A 21,332-nucleotide genomic window follows, 5' to 3' on the forward strand; every position below is an offset into this window, starting at 1 on the left:
AGTAGTAAGACAGCGTGCTATCCAACCTCTACTGGACTCCTCCGCAACAGTAAGAAATAAACATGTATTATGCTGCTGACTTTCAGAAAACTTTCACTTGGCGCAGTATATAACTCTACAATGTGTGTGTTGACAATAAGAATATATTACTTTTGAATATCAAATATGTGTGAGAGTGTGTATATTCATGGGAAAAAAATGATTTTCCTCCTTTGTATTTGTTTCTTTATTGGCATGGGGCTGCCCTCTTCTGACAAATGACAGACAGCACGTTTTCTGGATACTCACGTGGTATTTAAAATCACCATACATTTGCTTTTAAAAAATGAAATGGGGGGGAAATTTTTTTAAAGGAAAAAAAAATTGTGTCAACTATATTTATAAATATTAATAAATGCATGAAATTTGATTTGATCAGAAAATGTAATGATTTCTCATGACAAGTTATTCACCAGCCTATATCAATGTCAAGGCAATGGTAAAGTTATAATAAATCTTCCTTAGATATTCAAAGTGATACATGAGAAATAATACAAACCAAGAAAGATTTCCAGTATTTAACACTGTATTCCTAGCGACAGAGTAAACTCTTTCTGTGTATTTTTTGTAGGACTTCCAAACATTAGAGGCTCACCATCAGTGTTCTACCACCCTGTGCTGAACAACTCAATAGTTCCCAGTGTGATTTCTGGCAGCAAAATACATTCCTAATTTACATCATCAAGATTTAATGGGTCCCAAAAATTATTATACGGGGAAAGACTGTCTTTGTAATGGAGAATCCTGACAGATATCGCCTAAGCGGTCTAACTCATCAGCACCAATGTCAGGTGGTAATGATGTGATATGTTGAGGACAAAGCATCATCAACATAGTATTGATGCTCTGAAGTGATTAACATGAAGCTAACCAGGAGGATATAATGGTTATCTGAGTTAAATTCACCCATTCCAGTCCATCATAGTTCGCTGATTCCTAGAATGTTGACGTTCACTCTTGCCATCCTGTTTGACCACTTCCAATTTGCCTTGATTCATGGAACTGACATCCCAGGTTCCTATGCAATATTGCTCTTTATAAGCACTGGACCTTGCTTCTATCACCAGACACATCCACAACTGGGTATTGGTTTTGCTTTAGCTCCATCCCTTCATTCTTTCTGGAGTTATTTCTCCACTGATCTCCAGTAGTATATTGGGCACCTACTGACCTGGGGAGTTCCTCTTTCAGTATCCTATCATTTTGCCTTTTTATACTGTTCATAGGGTTCTCAAGGCAAGAATACTGAAGTGGTTTGCCATTCCCTTCTCCAGTGGACCACATTCTGTCAGACCTCTCCACCATGACCCTCCCGTCTTGGGTGGCCCCATACCTCATGGCTTAGTTTCATTGAGTTAGACAAGGCTGTGGTCCGTGTGATTAGATTGACTAGTTTTCTGTGATTATGGTTTGTGTGTCTGCCCTCTGATGCCTCTCACAACACCTACTGCAAAATGGCTGTCTGAGGAGGCCTTACAAATAGCTGTGAAAAGAAGAGAAGCGAAAAGCAAAGAAAAAAAGTAAAGATATAAGCATCTGAATGCAGAGTTCCAAAGAATAGCAAGAAGAGATAAGAAAGCCTTCCTCAGCAATCAATGCAAAGAAATAGAGGAAAACAACAGAATGGGAAAGACTAGAGATCTCTTCAAGAAAATTAAGAGATACCAAGGGAACATTCTGTGCAAAGATGAGCTCAATAAAGGACAGAAATGGTATGGACCTAACAGAAGCAGAAGATATTAAAGAGAAGTGGCAAGAATACACAGAAGAACTGAACAAAAAAGAGCTTTACAACCAAGATAATCATGATGGTGTGATCACTCATCTAGAGCCAGACATTCTGGAATGTGAAGTCAAGTGGGTCTTAGGAAAAATCACTATGAAGAAAGCTAGTGGAGGTAATGGAATTCCAGTTGAGCTGTTTCTAATCCTGAAAGATGATGCTGTGAAAGTGCTGCACTCAATATGCCAGCAAATTTGGAAAACTCAGCAGTGGCCACAGGACTGGAAAAGGTCAGTTTTCATTCCAATCCCAAAGAAAGGCAATGCCAAAGAATGCTCAAACTACCGCACAGTTGCACTCATCTCACACACTAGTAAAGTCATGCTCAAAATTCTCCAAGCCAGGCTTCAGCAATACGTGAACCGTGAACTTCCAGATGTTCAAGCTGCTTTTAGAAAAGGCAGAGGAACCAGAGATCAAATTGCCAACATCCGCTGGATCATCAAAAAAGCAAGAGTTCCAGAAAAATATCTATTTCTGCTTTATTGACTACACCAAAGCCTTTGACTGTGTGGATCACAATAAAGTGTGGAAAATTCTGAGAGAGATGGGAATATCAGACCACCTGACCTGCCTCTTGAGACACCTATATGCAGGTCAGGAAGCAACAGTTAGAACTGGACATGGAACAACAGACTGCTTCCAAATAAGAAAAGGAGTACGTCAAGGCTGTACATTTTCACCTTGCTTATTTAAACTTACATGCAGAGTATATCATGAGAAATGCTGGGCTGGAAGAAACACTAGCTGGAATTAAGATTGCCAGGAGAAGTATCAATAACCTCAGATATACAGGTGACACCACCATTATGGCAGAAAGTGAAGAGGAACTAAAAAGCCTCTTGATGAAGGTGAAAAGAAGCGAGTGAAAAAGTTGGCTTAAAGCTCAACATTCAGAAAACGAAGATCATGGCATCTGGTCCCATCACTTCATGGGAAATAGATGGGGAAACAGTGGAAACAGTGTCAGACTTTATTTTTGGGGGCTTCAAAATCACTGCAGATGGTGATTACAGTCATGAAATTAAAAAATGCTTACTCCTTGGAAGGAAAGCTATGACCGACCTAGACAGCATATTGAAAAGCAGAGACATTACTTTGCCAACAAAGGTCCGTCTAGTCAAGGCTATGGTTTTTCCAGTGGTCATGTATGGATGTGAAGTGAAGTGAAGTCGCTCAGTCGTCTCTGACTCTTTGCGACCCCGTGGACTATAGCCCACCAGGCTCCTCTGTCCATGGGATTCTCCAGGCAAGAATACTGGAGTGGGTTTCCATTTCCTTCTCCAGGGGATCTTCCCGACCCAGGGATTGAACCCAGGTCTCCTGCATTGCAGGCAGATGCTTTAACCTCTGAGCCACGGGGGAAGCCCCATGGATGTGAGAGTTGGACTGTGAAGAAGGCTGAGCGCCGAAGAATTGATGCTTTTAACTGTGGTGTTGGAGAAGACTCTTGAGAGTCCCTTGGACTGCAAGGAGATCCAACCAGTCCATTCTAAAGGAGATCAGCCCTGGAATTTCTTTGGAAGGAATGATGGTAAAGCTGAAACTCCAGTACTTTGGCCACCTCATGCAAAGAGTTGACTCACTGGAAAAGACTCTGATGCTGGGAGAGATTGGGGGCAGGAGGAGACGGGGACGACAGAGGATGAGATGGCTGGATGGCATCACCGACTCAATGGACATGAGTTTGGGTGAACTCCGGAAGTTGGTTATGGACAGGGAGGCCTGGTGTGCTGCAATTCAAGGGGTGGCAAAGAGCTGGACACGACTGAGCAATTGAACTGAACTGAACTGAACCATGAAGAAACAATGCAACCACCAAAACTGAGATATTTTGCAACACAGATGGGCTCTTAACACTAAATGCAGAGGGTAATCTTGGATTGGATGTTGGATTGGACAAGACATACAGCTCTGATGAACGTTTTGGAATAATTCTGGAAAGATCTGAGTAGAGCTGTATATAAAGCTAACAAAAACATGAACATGGAAAACTATCTGCTATTGTTCCAAGGAAGAGGTACAAAAATTTTGAATTAAAGAGTTAAAAACTTGCATAACAATTTGACAATGTCATAATATTCAGGACATGAATAATGAACTCACTGCATTAAACACAGCATAGACCAAACTCAGGTACTATCAAACCTGCAAGCTGCTTTAATGTGATATTAGTGTATCACTCATGTGCAGGGAGACCACATTATAGTGTGCCTGAAAATTTAGGGTTGTTTTATCAATTTAAACACAGAAATTTGATAAGCATTTCTCTGTATAAACTATTTTTTTTAAACTGTTATTTTTAACAATCGTTTTATCTTTATATTTTTATTTTATAACAATCAAGTGTAACTTAAAATGGACAGTTCAGAAAGTAAGCTAAGAACATAAAACTGGTATTATTTTTAGTCCTAGTGGCAAAAAACCAAACCATACATTTTTTAGGGAAAAAAAAAAAAAACCCCACATCTTTTCTGAATGCAGCAGCAGTAGTAAACCATATGATGCTAATGGAAGTGGCTCCAAAGTGTCTCATTTCATTAATGAAGGACTAGTGAAGTCAAGCTTGGTTTTAGTCTCTGAGCCCTCGTACAGTAGGCTTGGTTTTTTATCACGTGGCACTAAAACCAGTGAGTTCTTTTCCAGTGACACCATGGCTTAAAGTATTCGGGATCTGGGTTATGATAAAGAAACTACGACAAAGTTAGCAAAGTATTTCTTCAAAGCAATTTGAAGAATGACAGTTTATTGCTGATAGGAAAGTTATTTTAGTATATGTGATTTAAACATGAGTATGATATAAAGGAGTCTCTTATCCGTTTCTTGCTGACAAACATTAACTGACAGTTATCTGTCAGTTAAAATAAAAGTAGGATCCTATAATATCAGATGAGATTTGAAGTTTAAGTGTTTGCAAGAATAAGTTCCAATGACACAGCTGCAGGACAGGGTAACAGTTTACATTAAGGAGTCTGTGTTAGAATATAAACCAACACACTGCTTCTTTCATTGAAAAACATCTTACTATAAAAAAACCAAAAACAAAAAACCCCCATTATTCTTATCAAGGTAGTAGAAACTATGAATTATGTAAAGCTAATGCATTAAATTTAGAAGACTATATTTGATAAACTGGAAACTGATCATAGAAGTGGATGTTATCATATATGTTGATGTACAATGGTTATGAAGAAAGTGACCTAAGAATGATGAAATACAGAATAAATTTATTTCTTCCGAAAGAGAAATGATAACCATATGGTCCCCAATTTAAAGATCCCAATTACACAGTAAAACATGCTGATCTATCTGCTTGGTTTGGAGGGGTTTTTTGGGTGTTTTTCTTTTTTTGGCCAAGACACCCAGCTTGCAGGATTTCAGTTCCCACAACCAGGAACTGAACCCGGGCCCTCAGCAGTGAAAGCATGGACTCCTAACATCTGGACAATAAGGGCATTCCCAGTTTGGTATTCGTGATCATCTTAGTATTTTCACACACGGAACTGAGTCAACATATTTTTCAAAAGCAAATAAATTATAAGAGTAGGAGTGAAAGTTGAAAGCCTGAAGAACAGTTCTTATAAGTTAACACATTTCATAGAATATTCTGAGTTGTATTTTCCATATAAAAAATTCACACATAGGAAATCCCTTTTTCCCATTGAAATACAACTTAAATTTAATTATAACTTGATGGGATAAATGACTGGAACTGACTACTGATAAAACATGGAAGATGACTTCTGAAAATACAGTTATTACTAATCAATTCACGACAGACCTAAGTCAAATCACTATGCCAGGAGGAACTTCATCTGTTATCTAACTGTATCTTACAGATCTGCTGTTTTCATATTATAATTTTAAATTAATGGGGAAGAGGAAATTCTAGGCATGTGGCTCTCATCCAGAATAGCCAAGAGTATTAAGACTATACTGCTTTTCTAAACTAGTAACAAACCTATGAATCGCTTGAAAAAATAATATTGAGATAATAGTAACAGAATCAAACTTCTCTAGAAATGTGGCATGGTCAGCTTTCATGAGCTGGGTAATTTCATACGCTAACGAGTGGGAGGATTATTCCAAGTATTCTGGGGAAGGGGTGGAGATGTCCAGGAGCTGGCCCCGCCCCCTTTCTGGTCTTCTGATAGCGCCTTGGAACTGTCATGGCACCTCTGGGTATGTCACTTAGCTTGCTGCCTGAGGATCAAGGTCCAGTGGAAGTTGACTTTATTGAACCCATCTGATTCTAATTGGTTTATGAGGTATCCTTGGTCTACGCCTCTTAGTACTTTTAACTGTCACTTGACTCAAAGGTTTGGGGGGGTGCGGCTTATACATGAAAAAGTTGGGGACTTTCCTGATAGCTCAGCGGGTAAAGAATCTGCCTGCAATGCAGAAGACCCTGGTTCTACTCTTGGGTTGGGAAGATCTGCTGGGGAAGGGACAGGCTACCCACTCCATTATTCTTGGGCTTCCCTTGTGGCTCAGCTGATGAAGAATGCTGCAATGTGGGAGACCAGGGTTCTAGCCCTGGGTTGGGAAGATCCCCTGGAGAAGGGAAAGGCTACCCATTCCAGTATTTTGGCTGGAGAATCCCATGGGCTGTGTAGTCCATGGGGTCGCAGAGAGTCGGACACAACTGAGCGACTTTCACTTTTCACATAGCCCAATTTTAAGGAAAGTAATAAAGGGAGAAATTACCAAAGTCACAATGCATGGCAACAAGTAGGTGGAACCAAATATGTAATGCTGAACTCTTACATTTTCTTGTTTCTATTTAGTCATCCACTTCATACTACCTCCAAACTACATTATCATATGTTAAAGGACCATTCTCATGTTCCCTGATAATTAATGGAACCACTGTTGAGTTCTAATAGAAAAGAACCTTGAGTTCTAATAGAATTCTTCCAAACTATTTAGATGGGTTGGTACAAGGACAGATGTCTAACCCCATTTAAAAAGATATTCCATTTAGGTCGTTAAGAATTCACCTTGCAACGCAGGGTTTGACTCCTGGCCTAGGAAGATCCCACATCCCACAGAGCAACTAAGCCTTTATCTCCCAAACAAGAGAAGCCACCCGAACGAGGAGCCTGCGCACCTCAACTAGAAAGGAGCTCCCACTTGCCTCAACTAGAGGAGGCTCAGGTGCAGCAATGAAGACCCAGTGCAGCCAATAAACGAACAGTCAATATTACTAAAAGAAGGATGTTCCTTTTTAAAAGAACCAGGTTGAAGTTTGTAAACGTCATCCTACCTGACTTTTTCACCAGCAATATCAAACACCTTGGTGACTTTAGCTTCTTCTGGTTCTTTAGGTTTCTCCTGTTCTTCTGCTTTGACCACTTTACTTGAAGCCATCTCTTTATTCTCCTCTCCTGTCTATGAAAAAGAAGTGTATTAAGTTCGATACAAAATGAAAACTAAAGTTCCACTCAAACATGTTGTTCCTGGCAATTCTTAACATTTGTTTCATCTCCAAACACTTAAATTCTCACTGAAAATTGATTTGATTAGAAAATCTTATGTTTCCTCCCATAGGGAATACTTTGCTTTTCACTTGGTAGGGTGAGTATTAAAAGGCCGCTAGTCTGATTTCTGTTGTTAAGCCTCAAATCTGAGTTCGCAAATTTAAAAGTCTACTTGGGGAATTTCTGAAAAACATTCATCGCATTCAGCTATTAACTTACTTTAACTTGTGTACACGGAGGCACTTCCGATTTTGGTTCTACGTCACTGACGGAGCTGGCCAACATTTCCTCCTCCTCCTCTTCCCTGGCACCCTCGGACTCGGCGCCTTTTTCCTGCTCTGCAGCTGCATCTTCCTTCTCACTAATACTCCCTCCAGATTCCCTGCTGGCATCCTCCTCGTCCTCGTGTTGTGGAGAGAGGCCACTGTGTTTTCTCTTCCTAATCACCATCACAAGGAAAAAACAAAATAAATGGGCAAAATAATTTCAGTTATCCCTTCCTGAATTCCAAACATAATGTTGTAAACCTCAGAAAACTTGAAATCAGGGACTACTGATTAACACACAAGATACAGTGAGCGTGAGAGGTAAGCTGATTCTGTGGAAGAAAAAAAGAACCCAACTCCTACAGTTAGCATTTTCCCAAAACACTTAGAACCAAAATATATGCTGTTCTACTTCTGAGTTAGGACTAGCTATTATCACCAAGAAAACACCCAAAATCACTTCACAGAATCAGTATGTTCAAGAAGAGACCTCTGAGAACATACATACGCCAGATATTTTTGACTTCTGAGACTAATGAGAGAGACTAACGAGAGCCTCAGATTTATCCAGACTGTCTCTTCCTAGGGTTCTCACTGCGTGAGGAATGGGGAGCCTTGTTTCTTGAGCATTTTCTGAAGATAGCAAAAATGGAATACAGAAAAACTCAAGGATAAAGGCACTGAACCCAAGATTAATTCCTTAATGCTATTCTGACTTCAAATCAATCACCTAATACTCAAAATTCTTTTTCTACAATCTACTTTTTAATGTCCAGGAAGACTTCTACTGAAAGGTTCCCTTATCTGACTTAAATAACTTGAGAAATTTCATAATTTCACAAAGCAACAAAGGCTAGGGATGGGACACATTATTTTTTCTAGTAATTGAGTCTTTCTCTCCCCCCACCCTGCCCCTTTTTTTTTCTATTTGGCACATCACACAGCTTCTAGGATCTTAGTTCCCTAACCAGGGATTGAACGCAGGCCATGGCATTGGAAGCAGAGTCCTAACCACTAGATAGCCAGAGAATTTCTAAGTTTTTCATTTTAAACCAGGCACACTTATTAGATATGAATTTTAAGTTAAAGCTCATTTTTAAAGCTTCCCAGAGAATAAGAATTAAATCCTAAAATGTCACCAAATATTTCCCTCAATGAGAAAAGGTTAGAAATTCTAGCAGCAAGAAATCTGTCATCAGACCAATCCCAGCAATCTGGATGGCTGTGCCAACAGCTGCTGACTTCAGGTCCTTGAGGGCAGCATCACCTGGCCAGAACGTTCTCAGCCTTTCTTTTTGTCCCTTTGGTTTTCTGTGAATCCTCTTCAGCAACCATTTCACCTTCCTTCACTAATTCATTTACAGCATCTTCATGACGCTCTCCACCTGAAATCACGTAAGAAGGTGGTCAGAAAGACAGAAGTAAAAGTTTCTGGCATCAAGATGACACATTTTCACTCAGAAAAAAAGTCTAGCGCTTTCCTCTGTTCTCCCCAGACTAAAGTATAATTATCTGAGGGTTGCCCTCCCTGTTTCTAAAGACAGGATAAGTTCCCCTATTCCAGGCCTCCAGGGCAGTCCATAATTCGTCCTTAACTCATCCCACTTATATTTAATGTTTGCAATTTCTGCTATGCTCCACATACCATGAGATCACAGATCTGTATGTCTTTATAAGTAAATGCTGGTATGGCAAAACCAATACAGTATTGTAAAGTAAAATAAAGTAAAAAAAATTTTTTTAATTAAAAAAAAAAAAATAAGTAAATGCTGAATGAATGAACAGAAATTCCAAAACTACTTCTGTAATTTTCAAAGAAGAAATTGATGTTTCTACCTCATCTTGGACATCTTTCAAACTAAACAAAACATACTTTGTGTTATCAATAAAAGAGGCTTAGAAAAAGGCTTAAAGACTTCAAGCTAGGCATAGCAGAAAAAGCAAATATATCGATTTCCCACCTTCAGACAGTGACATTCAGGGTCCCCAACAAAAGTGCTCCTTGGATGCCCAGTCTGACCACATTCTGTGGGTAGCTGTCAACAGATCCTGTACACACAGATTCAACCAGATTTATTCTTTTTTACTTCACATAAGCTTTTACTGCAAGTATAACATACCAAAAAGCACATGAGCGAAAGTACAGGTCAATGAAATTAAGCAAACTGAACACTCCTGTGTAACTAGACCCATCTGAGAAGCAGAACATGAGCAGCTTTGCAGAAGCCCCTGGTGCCCTACTGCAATCACTAGCACCAGCCACATGCCCGAGAACTGCTATCCTCAAGTGTAACATCACAGATTAGTTTTGTTTTTGAGCTTTACGAAGAAGTTTATAATATGTACTCTTGCATACATCATCTTTCACTCAACATTCCATTTGTAAGTCACCCAGTTCCTTGCATATAACTGTAGCGTATTTATTCTCATCCCTAAATAGTTTCACTGTAGACTAAACCACAATTTATTTATTCATTTTTCTGTTGACAGCCATTTGCTTTGGGGCCGGTTATAAACAGTGCTATTTTTAATAACCCTGCACTTCCAATTAGCTTTTTAAATATTCCTCACAATGAACTAAGACCACTAAACACTTGAAGAAAGCCTCTACTATCAAAGGCAAGACTGAAAACAAAGGAATTTAGAGGAAACAAAACTAGGAAAAAGAAAAAAAAAAACACCTTATAATTAATCTCCTCAGAGAGGCATTTACAAAATAAAGATGACTAAAAATTTTTCAGAAAATGAAAAAACTAATGAGAAAATTCCTGGACTTCTCTGGTGGCACAGTGGATAAGAAGCCACCTCCAATGCAAGAGACCTGAGTTCAATCCCTGATCTGGGGAGACTCCACATGTCACGGATTAGCTAAGCCCTTGTGTAACAACTACTGAGCCTGAGCCCGAGAGCTGTGACTACTGAAGCCGGTGAACCCCAAGCAGAGAGCAGCCCTTGCCTGCCAAAATTAGAGGAAGCCCACGCAAAAGCAGAGAAGACCCAGCACAACCAAAAATAAACAAATTCACTACTGAAAAAGAAAAAAGCAAGCAAAACTCTGATGAGAGTGAGCCACCCGTAAGAAAATCTTGCAAATAAGCATTTGAGGCTGACTATTTAGTCAACACAAGGGTTCTAAAACTGAAGAAAGTCATGTTTTAGACACCAAGTGTCAAGTCAAAGTCTCTTGAGATATCTGAACACACAAATGTAATTTTGCTTCCTCCTAAAATCTGAGTAAAATGACTTACAACAAACCGACAGTGGTGGGCACCTCGCTGTACTGTGTTACTTTATACTAATGGAATCTAAAAAGGCAAAACTATAAGGAAAAACGGAAAACTAAGGAAAATTGCGATCTGTAAGGGCCAGGGCACAACACAGTGGGTAGCCAGTGGCAGAAGCAAGAGTTCTCTGTGTTGACCTCTCTGCAGGATTCTGAAAAGCTCTTAAATTCAGCAAAGTTTAAATAAATATATAAACATAACCAAAATGATAACACAACCCACTAAGAAAGGATTTACTCCAAGTACTTTAGAAACAGTATTTTGACTGTACATCCTTAGCAAAAGGTTAAAGACCAGAGAAATACCAATAACCTCAGATATGCAGATGACATCACCCTTATGGCAGAAAGTGAAGAGGAACTAAAAAGCCTCTTGATGAAAGTGAAAGTGGAGAGTGAAAAAGCTGGCTTAAAGCTCAACATTCAGAAAACAAAGATCATGCTATCTGGTCCCATCAGTTCATGGGAAATAGATGGGGAAACAGTGGAAACAGTGTCAGACTTTATTTTGGGGGGCTCCAAAATCACTGCAGGTGGTTACTGCAGCCATGAAATTAAAAGACGATTAGTCCTTGGAAGAAAAGTTATGACCAACCTAGATAGCCTATTCAAAACCAGAGACATTGCTTTGCCAACAAAGGTCCATCTAGTCAAGGCTATGGTTTTTCCAGTGCTCATGTATGGATGTGAGAGTTGGACTGTGAAGAAAGCTGAGCGCCGAAGAACTGATGCTTTTGAACTGTGGTGTTGGAGAAGACTCTTGAGAGTCCCCTGGACTGCAAGGAGATCCAACCAGTCCATTCTGAAGGAAATCAGCCCTGGGTGTTCATTGGAAGGAATGATGCTAAAGCTGAAACTCTACTACTTTGGCCACCTCATGAGAAGAGTTGACTCATTGGAAAAGACTCTGATGCTGGGAGGGATTGGGGGCAAGAGGAAAAGGAGATGACAGAGGATGAGATGGCTGGATGGCATCACCGACTTGATGGACGTGAGTCTGAGTGAACTCCAGGAGATGGTGATGGACAGGGAGGCCTGGCGTGTTGCCATTCATGGGGTCGCGAAGAGTCAGACACGACACAACTGAGCGACTGAACTGAACTGAAAGACCAGAAAAGTTATATTGTGAGAAATAACATCAGTGTTGTTATTTTGAAACTATTTATTTTATAATATAGATAAAAGGAAGGAAGCTGTTATGCTAATAATGCTAAAGAATCCAGATCTTCAGAGTAACAGAAATGACACTATTATAAAATCAAATAAATTAAGTGAAAACAAATGTTGAAGCTGAATTTAAATTCAGAACTCTTAGAGTCACAGACTTAAAAAATGAACTCATGGTTGCAGGGGTTGGAGGAGGGATAGTTAAGGACTTTGGGAAGGTTATGTATACACTTCTGTATTTAAAATGGATAACCAACAAAAATCTGTTGTACAGCACACAGAACTCTGTTCAACGTTATGCGCCAGCCTGGATGGCAGTGTTATGTACCAGCAAGGTTTCCAGGAGAATGAATATATGTATATGTATGGCTGAGTCCCTTCACTGTTCACCTGAAACTATGACAACATTGTTAATAGGCTATACCCCAATACAAAATGTTTTTGGTGTTAAAAAAAATTAAAATTAAAAAAAAAAACTTTAAAAGCCCCGATTACATGGAAAAAAATTCCGAACTCTTAACATTTTATAAGGTAAATATTTTCTAGCTCTGAAGCAATGTCACTCTACCAACGAGCATTTCTTTAAAGCTCAGATTGTGTTCTTTCATGACTCTACTCAAAAAGGGTTCCCCAAAAAGTACAGCTAACTTCGGATTTGAGGGAAGGAAAGCACAAGGTGAAATGGGGAAATTTTGCTGTACCAGAAAACAAGGAAGTTAGGTATAATGGGTCACATTAAAAGGATATAAGATCTAGTTTGAAAGAACTTTTAGTGGCCAAAAGTGATGCCGAGACCATTAAAAGGAATCACTATTACTGAAATACATTGAATTGATTGGGGGGGGGGAAAAACCTGTTACCCCTTTATGCTAATTACAAATTTTAAAAAAATAGGAAAATATACTTTGCACCATTTTACGTTACCATTAAGATTATTCCCAATTTTGAAAACTGGTAATTAAGAGAAATGAATTAAATATTCATCCTGCTCCAGCTGACAGGAAAAGCTGCACTTTCCCAACAACATCAACCAATAAATGCAAAAGAACCACAAAACTAGAAAGAGACTCACTCTTTCACCACAATGATGGTAGTAATTCAACCAAAGATTATCATGTCAGGTAAAAGACAATTTAAGTTTTAATGATTAAGTATATTATTAGGTTAGTGCAGAAGTAATTTGAAATTTGGCATTTGATTTTGGAATAAATTAAATGAATGTGGTCATGTTATACATCATTTTAATGCACATTTCTCTTTTTTTTTGCTAATGACTTATTACTTGCTGTTCATTTTATACTGAGACTATGGAAATGTTACAGAAAGAGAAAATTCGAGCAATTTCCTTGAGTTCAAAATGTTGTAAATCAGCGGAGACAACCCGCAACATCAACAACACATCTGGGCAGTGGAGGTTCAAGAAGTTTTGCAAAGGAGACCTTGAAGAGAGATATCAGTCAGCCATCGGAAGTTAACAAGGACCAACTGAGAGCCATCACTGAAGCCGATCCTCTTAAAACTACAGAAGTTGCCTAAGAACCCAAGGTCGACCACCTGTGGTCATTTGGCATTTGAAGCAAATTGAAAAGGTGAAAAAGGTCAGTAAGTGGGTGCCATAAGCTGTCCACAAATTTTAAAAAATCGTCCTTTTGAAATGTCATCTTCTCTTATTCTACGCAACAATGAACCATTTCTCTACTAGATTGTGACCTGCGGGGAAAAGTGGATCATATACAACTGGTAATGACCAGCTCAGCGGTTGGACAAAAAAGCTCCCTTTGGAGCTTCCCAAACATGCACCCAAAAAAGGCCATGGTCACTGTTTGGTGCTCTGCGGCCAGTATGATCCACCGCAGCTTTCTGAATCCTGGCTAAACTATTCCATCTGAGAAGTAGGCTCAGCAAATCGATAAAAGGCACCGAAAACTGCAATGCCTGCAACAAGCATTGGTCAAGAGAAAGGGCCCGATTCTTCTCCAGGACAATACCCAACTGCACATCACACAACAAACGCTTCAAAAGCTGAACGAAGTAGCCTACAAAGTTTTGTTTCCTCTGCCATTACCTGATCTCTTTTCAACTGACTACCACTTCAAGCATCTTGACACCTTTTAGCACGGAAAATGCTTCCACAACAAGCAGGATTCAGAAAATGCTTTTCAAGAATTCGTTGAATCGCAAAGCACACATTGTTATGCTACAAGAATAAACAAACTTATTTGTTGTTGGCAAAAATATGTGTTGATTATAATGGTTCCTATTTTGATTAATAGAGATGTCTGAGCCTAGTTAGGATTTAAAATTCAGTCTGAAACCGCAATTATGTTTGCACCAACCTAATATAACACAAAACACTTTCCAGTTCCAAGGGAAAAAATAATTACACAATTCAGGATCAAATTCTCTTCATCCTGATCCAGAAGTCACAACTATGGGAAATAATCAGGTATTTTGTTTTCCGATATCATGCATTATGAAACACACACATCAGCTATGAACTTTTTTTTTTTTTTAGCTAAAATTATTTTATTTGAACCCACCAAGCATTTAGATCTAACTTCTAATTTAACATGGGCTTCCCTGATAGCTCAGTTGGTAAAGAATCTGCCTGCAATGCAGATACCCCAGTTCGATTCCCGGGTCAGGAAGATCTCCTGGAGAAGGGATAGGCTACCCAATCCAGTGTTCTTGGGCTTCCTTTGTGGCTCAGCTGGTAAAGAATCCATCCACAATGCAGGAAACCTGGATTCGATTCCTGGCTTGGGAAGATCCCCTGGAGAAGGGAAAGGCTACCCACTCCAGTATTCTGGCCTGGAGAACTCCATGGACTGTACAGTCCATGGGGTCGAAAGAGTCGGACACGAACTGAGCGACTTTCACTCACTCACTTGAATTTAACGCAAGTTCAAGGGATGAAGGAATCACCTAATACCATGAGGGAGTAACCAGACAAAATTCCATAGGACATACCGCCTGGTCTCTATGCCAATGTGTGTTACAGAAACGTGAGTGTGCTCGAGTAAAACAAGTGTAAAGGACACAACCACTGAACGACACAAGTAGTCCGGAGCTCAACCAGGATTTGAACAAAAAGCTGTCGCCATTTCTGAGTCAACAGGGAAAACTTGAATACAGTTTGCATATTAGATGAGCTCAAAGTTTACTGAAATGGACAGGGAGAGAAATGTTCACTGAAAAGAGCAGGCTACAAAGAAACATGAAAAAAGTGCGATTTTAGGTAAGGGAAAAAACAAACATTAATAACACTTGGAAATAGAAAAAAGATAAGAGCGGGTTTCACTAAGAAATCAATACTGATAATCTCTAGGTGGTGGGGATGTAGTAATTCTGATTTTATGTTTAATTGCCTGCATTTTCTAATTTTCAACAAAGTTCATGCATTTTTGTCATAAGCTTATTTTTCTTCATGAAACTGGGTGAATGCTGCAGACAGCTCAAAGAGATGTTTGTAGCTCTAGATCTCAAATATGAAAAAAGACACTCTATCGCACTGATAAGAGAAAAGCAAATTTCAAACTATGTAACAGAAACTACAATTAAATTCCATGTGGTTACTGTAAGAATAACATCCCTAGAGACAAAAAAAGCACAAAATGAACAAATCTTTTTAAAACTGAAGTACAGTTGATTAACAATACGAGTTTCAAGGGGACAGCGTAGTGATTCAGCATTCTTTTCTTTTACTTTATTTTGTTCATTTTTGGCTGTGCTGCATCTTTGCTGCTGCACGGGCTTTCTCAAGTTGTGGGGAGCAGGGGCTACCCTAGCCGCGGTGTGCGAGCTTCTCTCCGCAGCGACCTCTCCGCTGCAGAGCACGGGTTTCAGGGTGCCAGGCTTCAGGAGATGTGGCTCCCGGCTTTAGAGCACAGGCTGGCATTTGGGCCCAGTTGCTCCAGGGCATGTGGATTTTCCCACATCAGGGACTGAACTCCAGTCTCCTGCACTGGCAGGCAGATTCTTTACCGCTGAGCCACCAGGGAAGCCCTCAGCACTTTTTATAGCAAATGAACAAATCTTGTCCAAAGACTCAAAGCTTGCATCACCTTTTCAGTCCTCCATGCTTAAACATGAATCAAACAACTAAGAATTACTGAAAAAAATCAGAGAATGTGTCTAACATGTTAATGCCCAAAACAAACAAAACAAACACCTAGGGTGAATAAAAAACTCAGAGGAAACAGATTGTTTCCTCATTTTATCAGGCTAGCATTATTTGATACCAATCAGACAAGGAAATTAACCAGAAAACTATGGACCAATATTCCTTATAAACAAACACAAAACTTCTCAACAAAATTTTAGCAAACCAAATCCAGTCATGTAGAATACTACATCCAGTAAGTTTTATGCGGGTGGGGTGAGATGAATTTAAAATCAACCACAGTAACAGATAAAAAAAAGAAATACCACACGAGCAATAGATGGTGAAAAAGCAGCTGACAAAATTCACCTCTCAGCAAATAAAGAATAGAGGGAATTCTTTAATTCCATAAGGCCTGAGGGGCAGTATACACAGACTGCCAGGATTCAAATCCCAGCCCATCTAATCTAGCTGAGTAACTTTGGGTGCCTCAGTCTCTTCATTTGTAAAATGTTTTAGAAAAGCAAAAAATCTGCATAATTACACAGACCTGGTAATGTGACTAAGTAATCAGTTCAGTTGCTCAGTCGTATCCAACTCTTTGCAACCCCATGAACCGAAGCACGCAACAATGTGAAGTGCTTAAGGCATCTATGAAAAACCTGAAGGTAACATTATACTGAATGGTGAAACACTCATGCTTTCTCCTTACAATTGGGAACAAGGCAAGAATGTCCACACTCACCACTCCTATTCAATACACACTGGAACTGTACCAAGTACAATAGGCTAGCAAGAGAAATAAAAGCTATGCTTACAGAAGAGGAGGAAATAAAACTTTCTATACATAGATAATATGATTTTCAGGGGTAGGGAAGGGTAAGGTGACCCTGGAACTGTTAAATTCAGTCGTGGTTACGTAACTATAACCATTTGTCAAAAAAATCACAGAATACTCTAAGAGTGAATTTTACTGTACGTACGTTAAAAGAAATATTTAGAACATTATTATCATTATTATTTGATAGATAAGTAGATGTATTTAGAGAGATATACATTCCATACACAGAACGCTGACTGTCTCCAAAGGCCAAAGTGGCCCCAGGGGATGGAGTCACCTCGGCAAGTGAGCGCAGTCATGGCAGAAACACCTACAGAGTGTGGGCCATCTCAGACGGTGAGAAGCCCAAAGCGTACCTAATATCCATAGAGCAATAAGATGCTCCACTCATGAAACAGAACATGATGCTATTTAAAAGTTAAAAAAAATATTTTTTTTTCAAAATTAAAAATATCTTGATGCCCAACCCCGGTTATGAGGACAACAAGAAAACAAAGCACACACTCCCCAGTGGCTTCTGGAAGTTTCTGGTCTACAGTGTCAAACAGCTGAAGGGTTGCTGACATGCGACCAATTGTACTGTGCTGTGACTGCTCCCAACACCTCCTCTAAGAACCTCAAAGTCACTGTGCAAAGAGGAGCCCACCAGGCCAACCCCAGTGCCAGGCTGCACAGAGAAGAAACTGATGGACAGTTTATGCAAAGAGAAAAAACAACAGAAGCACCAGTCCATAAGGTGTAGCAAGAGTCAACATACAAATAATGATGATTCCAAAAAAATAAAATGAAGAAAATTGTCCCCCCTAAATTTTAAAAGGTACAGAAGGAACAAAAACAAGATTCTATCAGAGTCCAGAGACAAATTTTATGTAAATGAGTAAAAACTAGCAACAAGCTTTTTTTAATAAAAGCACTGGAAACTTAGAAAATAATGGAGAAGTACCTTCAAAATTCAGATAAAAAATTATAGAATACAGAATTCCATACCAAACTATTAATCATGCCTGAGGGTCACCTGGTTATTTTTAGATAGTCATGGTCTCAAAAAAAAAATAGTTTCTAACATGCATCTTTCTTCAAGAAGTTATTTGAGGATTTATTCTATTTTGGTGGAACACACCAAGAAAAAAGACACCATGGGACCCAAGAGAACAGGGAGTCTAAGAGAAAAGGGACATAAACAAAACATCCAAAGTAGTGGTCAAGATGGAAGATTTTAGGTTTAAAGATTATAAAACCAAGACAAATTGGAGCAGATGAGAAGACAAAGGCGGACTTCAAAATAGCGAATGATTATCTAATAAATCTAAATACGTTGGGAGGTAATTTAAACAATTTTGAGCATTTAGGATCAAATCAGTAGTAAGTACATAGATGACTAAACAACAAAATGGCAATTATTAACTCCAGAGAAAACTAGTGCAGGAAAAGCAGTAACTGCATATACCAGATGGTTCAGTCACATGATGTTCAAAGTCATTACAAAAAAAAACACTTAATATTAATAACAGTCTAACCCAAATTGACATAGGAACATTGGCAGGCTGGGGAAGTGGGAAGGGTCTGAAGGTGAAAAAGTGTGTGTTGGCAGAGAGGGGAAAGACTCAAGGAGATGTTAAAGGAAGACCTAACATGAATGGGTTAAGTCAGCAGATGATGGAAATACCAAATTTTAAAAGAAGAAAGCAGTTTCTTCAGTGGAGAACGGAAAGGGATAAGTGATGGAAATGGTTCAGTTTCAAAATAATTCTTTTAGAAATATTTGACTATTTCTAAGGAGGTGCATGGTAACTGATTACAATGAACACTAATTTTCAAATAATCATGCTGATATTTAAAGAGCTTCCCAGATGGCGCTAATGGTAAGGAAACTGCATGCCAATGCAAGAGACGCAGGAGACGGGGGTTCCATCCCTGGGATGGGAAGACCCCCTGGAGGAGAGAGCATGGCAACCTTCTCAAGTATTCTGGCCTGGAGAATCCCATGGAGAGAGGAGTCTGACGGGCCCTCAGTCCCTAGGGTCACAAAGAGTGGGACCTTAGCACGCAGTGTTGGCGGGCAAGAATCTAACACAGGAACGGAGCGGGGAAACTGTGTCAAGTCTTAGTCGATAATGGTAACTCAGTAAGAGCCACACTGGTGACGGACTGATCAGAAATTCATCCTCGCTGTAGCCTCAAACTGAATGTAATGATTGGCTCGACCAAAAGAATGTGAACAAGGACAACTCTCCAGGCTTTTTTTTAATCTTGTTTGACCCAGTGCAACTGTGCGAGCAGATACTTCTAATGAGATGTGGGAGTCTAGGGAACGGGCAGGATCCAGGAGGGGTAGGTATGGGTAACATTTTGGTCTGAAGCCTATACATGTTGCCGAGCAGGCCCGTTAGGGACTCCTGGGCACAGAGGCCTTTTTGTCCCCTATTTCTTATAGGCAAGACTCCGGTCTCCAGGACCTTCCCTCATTTCCAAACAGCAGAACACTTGCTATTCAAAGCAGGAACAGCAAAGAAACCACTTGAGGCAAGATTAAAGGACCAGAAAAGCTCGCCACCATTGACAAACTGGACCACACCCTAATCTCGCCAGCAACCTTTTTGAAACTTTGCAGAAGAATACTAGACGGTTACTGCCTTGATCCTTTATCACTAACTCCTGCCTGACTATACGACCTTTCCGTACTCACCAGGGAGAGGGGCACAGTTCTTGACGCGCTAGCCTACCGTGTTGCCCTAACCCTTTGCCTGGCAAAGTAACAAAGCCACTCTTTCCTTTTCCTCCAAAACTCGTGCGCCTATTTTCTGTTTGCGTGGCGCACAGAGCGCCAAGATGTGGACAACATAGTAAAACAAGAAAACAAAGGTCTAAGAAGGGCTGAATACTGAGACTGCAAAGAAGCAAAAGACATCATTATGTTAACTTTTAACCACCCTCTCTCTTTTGAGGACAGAAAATGATGTATCGGGGTCGTGATGCTAGCAATTCCCTGGGGACGGAAGGTCTGCGTAAGATGGCCTTTCCGAAGCGTTCAGGGTTGCTGAGGGTACGCGATACCGAACCACCACTAACGGTCGAGCTCACCTGCGGGTTCCCGCCCTCTGAGAGGGGGCGTCGGCCGAACACGGCCCAGACAATCAGCCGCGGGAAAGGCGCCGGTCCGCTAACTGGGGCCACCCGGCCGCGCGGTGCGCGCTCAGGGCCGCTTGAGAACCACGCCACCCTCCCACCGGGCCCACAAACGCCTGCAAAGCGAGCCTCAAGCGAGGCGGGGGCGGGGCAAGTCGCCTCTCGCCTCAGGAGGAGTGCTCACCCGACGGCGCGTAGTCCTCGTCCTCCTTCGAGACGGAGAAATCCTCGGACTTAAACTCCTCCATACTGCTGCCGCGCGGGGCCTACGGTGCCTCAGCAACCGCCTCCAACGGCAAAGCTCCAGGGAGAGACCGTAGAAACGCGGAGTGCGCGGAGGCGACGGGGGATGGCGGCGGCTCCGGCGGCGCGTGCGCACACGCAGAAACGGCGCTAGGTCGAGAAGCACCACTTCCGGGCCGAAGCCGCGGGCCTGACGCTTATATGGCGGTCGGCGGAATGCGGGCTTCGTCCTGGAGCGGTGCATGCTGGGACTTGTAGTCTTCAGAGCTCAGCGGCTTTGATTTAGTGTACCTGCTTAAGGAAAATTGGTTTTGCCCGTGGGAACACAGTTGCCCTTCGTTAGTCACTGGTTGATATAATTGAATTCGCTTAGTTGTTAAAATAGTCACACACACACCCCCCCAAATCAATATTCACGGTGCTTTCTGGGGTTATTTCCCCCGATATGCTCAGAGAGTGAAAATACTGAGTTAACCAGTGGTGGGTTGTAGGTGAGGTTGCAGGCAGACAATTTGCTGTCTTGCTTCAGCCCTCTTAGTGTAAATAAGTATCGTCTTCCCAGTCTGTTTAGTGCCGCGTTTCCTTTTTTTTTTCATCGATGTGCTTACTGTCGGTGATTTCGCTGTTTAAAATGACCCCTGGGTGTGTTGCAGGGAGGAAGCCAATTCTGACTCCATGTTGGAAAGTTTCTTTGACTTCCTTTTATTATTATAATCATACTCAATGGCTTGCCTGGAGGACCTTGCTTCTCTGCTTGACTGTAAACTTAAGTGCCTTTGTTCGGCTCTAGGAGAGGTAGTCCCTGCCCCACCTGTGAATATGAGATTAGCACACCCCTTCTGAAGGCTGGACATTCCCTTGGAGATGTTTTACAAGACTGAAGACCCTTTCCCTTTACTTCCCCACTGCATCTCCCTCTATTCTGCCTTGTGACTTTAGTTCCTCATTGCTTCTTTTCTCTCTGATCTATAAAAGAATCTGGTATCCAGATCCCAGTAAGAT

The 21,332-nt window shown here is 40.7% G+C and overlaps 1 protein-coding gene across 3 annotated transcripts in view; it reads right to left on the reverse strand.

The window, feature by feature from the left end:
* The window catches only part of LOC128062964 (craniofacial development protein 2-like), a 36,861-nt gene extending 16,441 nt beyond the window's left edge, over window positions 1-20,420 (reverse strand). For 2 of the 3 annotated variants that reach the window (XM_052655471.1, XM_052655470.1), the window contains exons 1-4: window positions 20,272-20,420; window positions 8,836-8,953; window positions 7,522-7,741; window positions 7,089-7,213 (exon numbers count right to left, since the gene is read on the reverse strand). In XM_052655471.1, coding sequence (XP_052511431.1) covers window positions 7,089-7,213; window positions 7,522-7,741; window positions 8,836-8,953; window positions 20,272-20,335 — 527 coding nt within the window. In that variant the 5' untranslated portion in view covers window positions 20,336-20,420. Of the gene's footprint in view, window positions 1-7,088; window positions 7,214-7,521; window positions 7,742-8,835; window positions 8,954-9,529; window positions 9,588-20,271 lie in introns of those variants that run through there. The other variant, XM_052655472.1, reaches the window with a different exon arrangement.
* Between the last annotated feature and the right edge of the window lie 912 nt (window positions 20,421-21,332).

The sequence above is a fragment of the Budorcas taxicolor genome, chromosome 18 (assembly GCF_023091745.1).
Source record: "Budorcas taxicolor isolate Tak-1 chromosome 18, Takin1.1, whole genome shotgun sequence".
NCBI lineage: Eukaryota > Metazoa > Chordata > Mammalia > Artiodactyla > Bovidae > Budorcas > Budorcas taxicolor.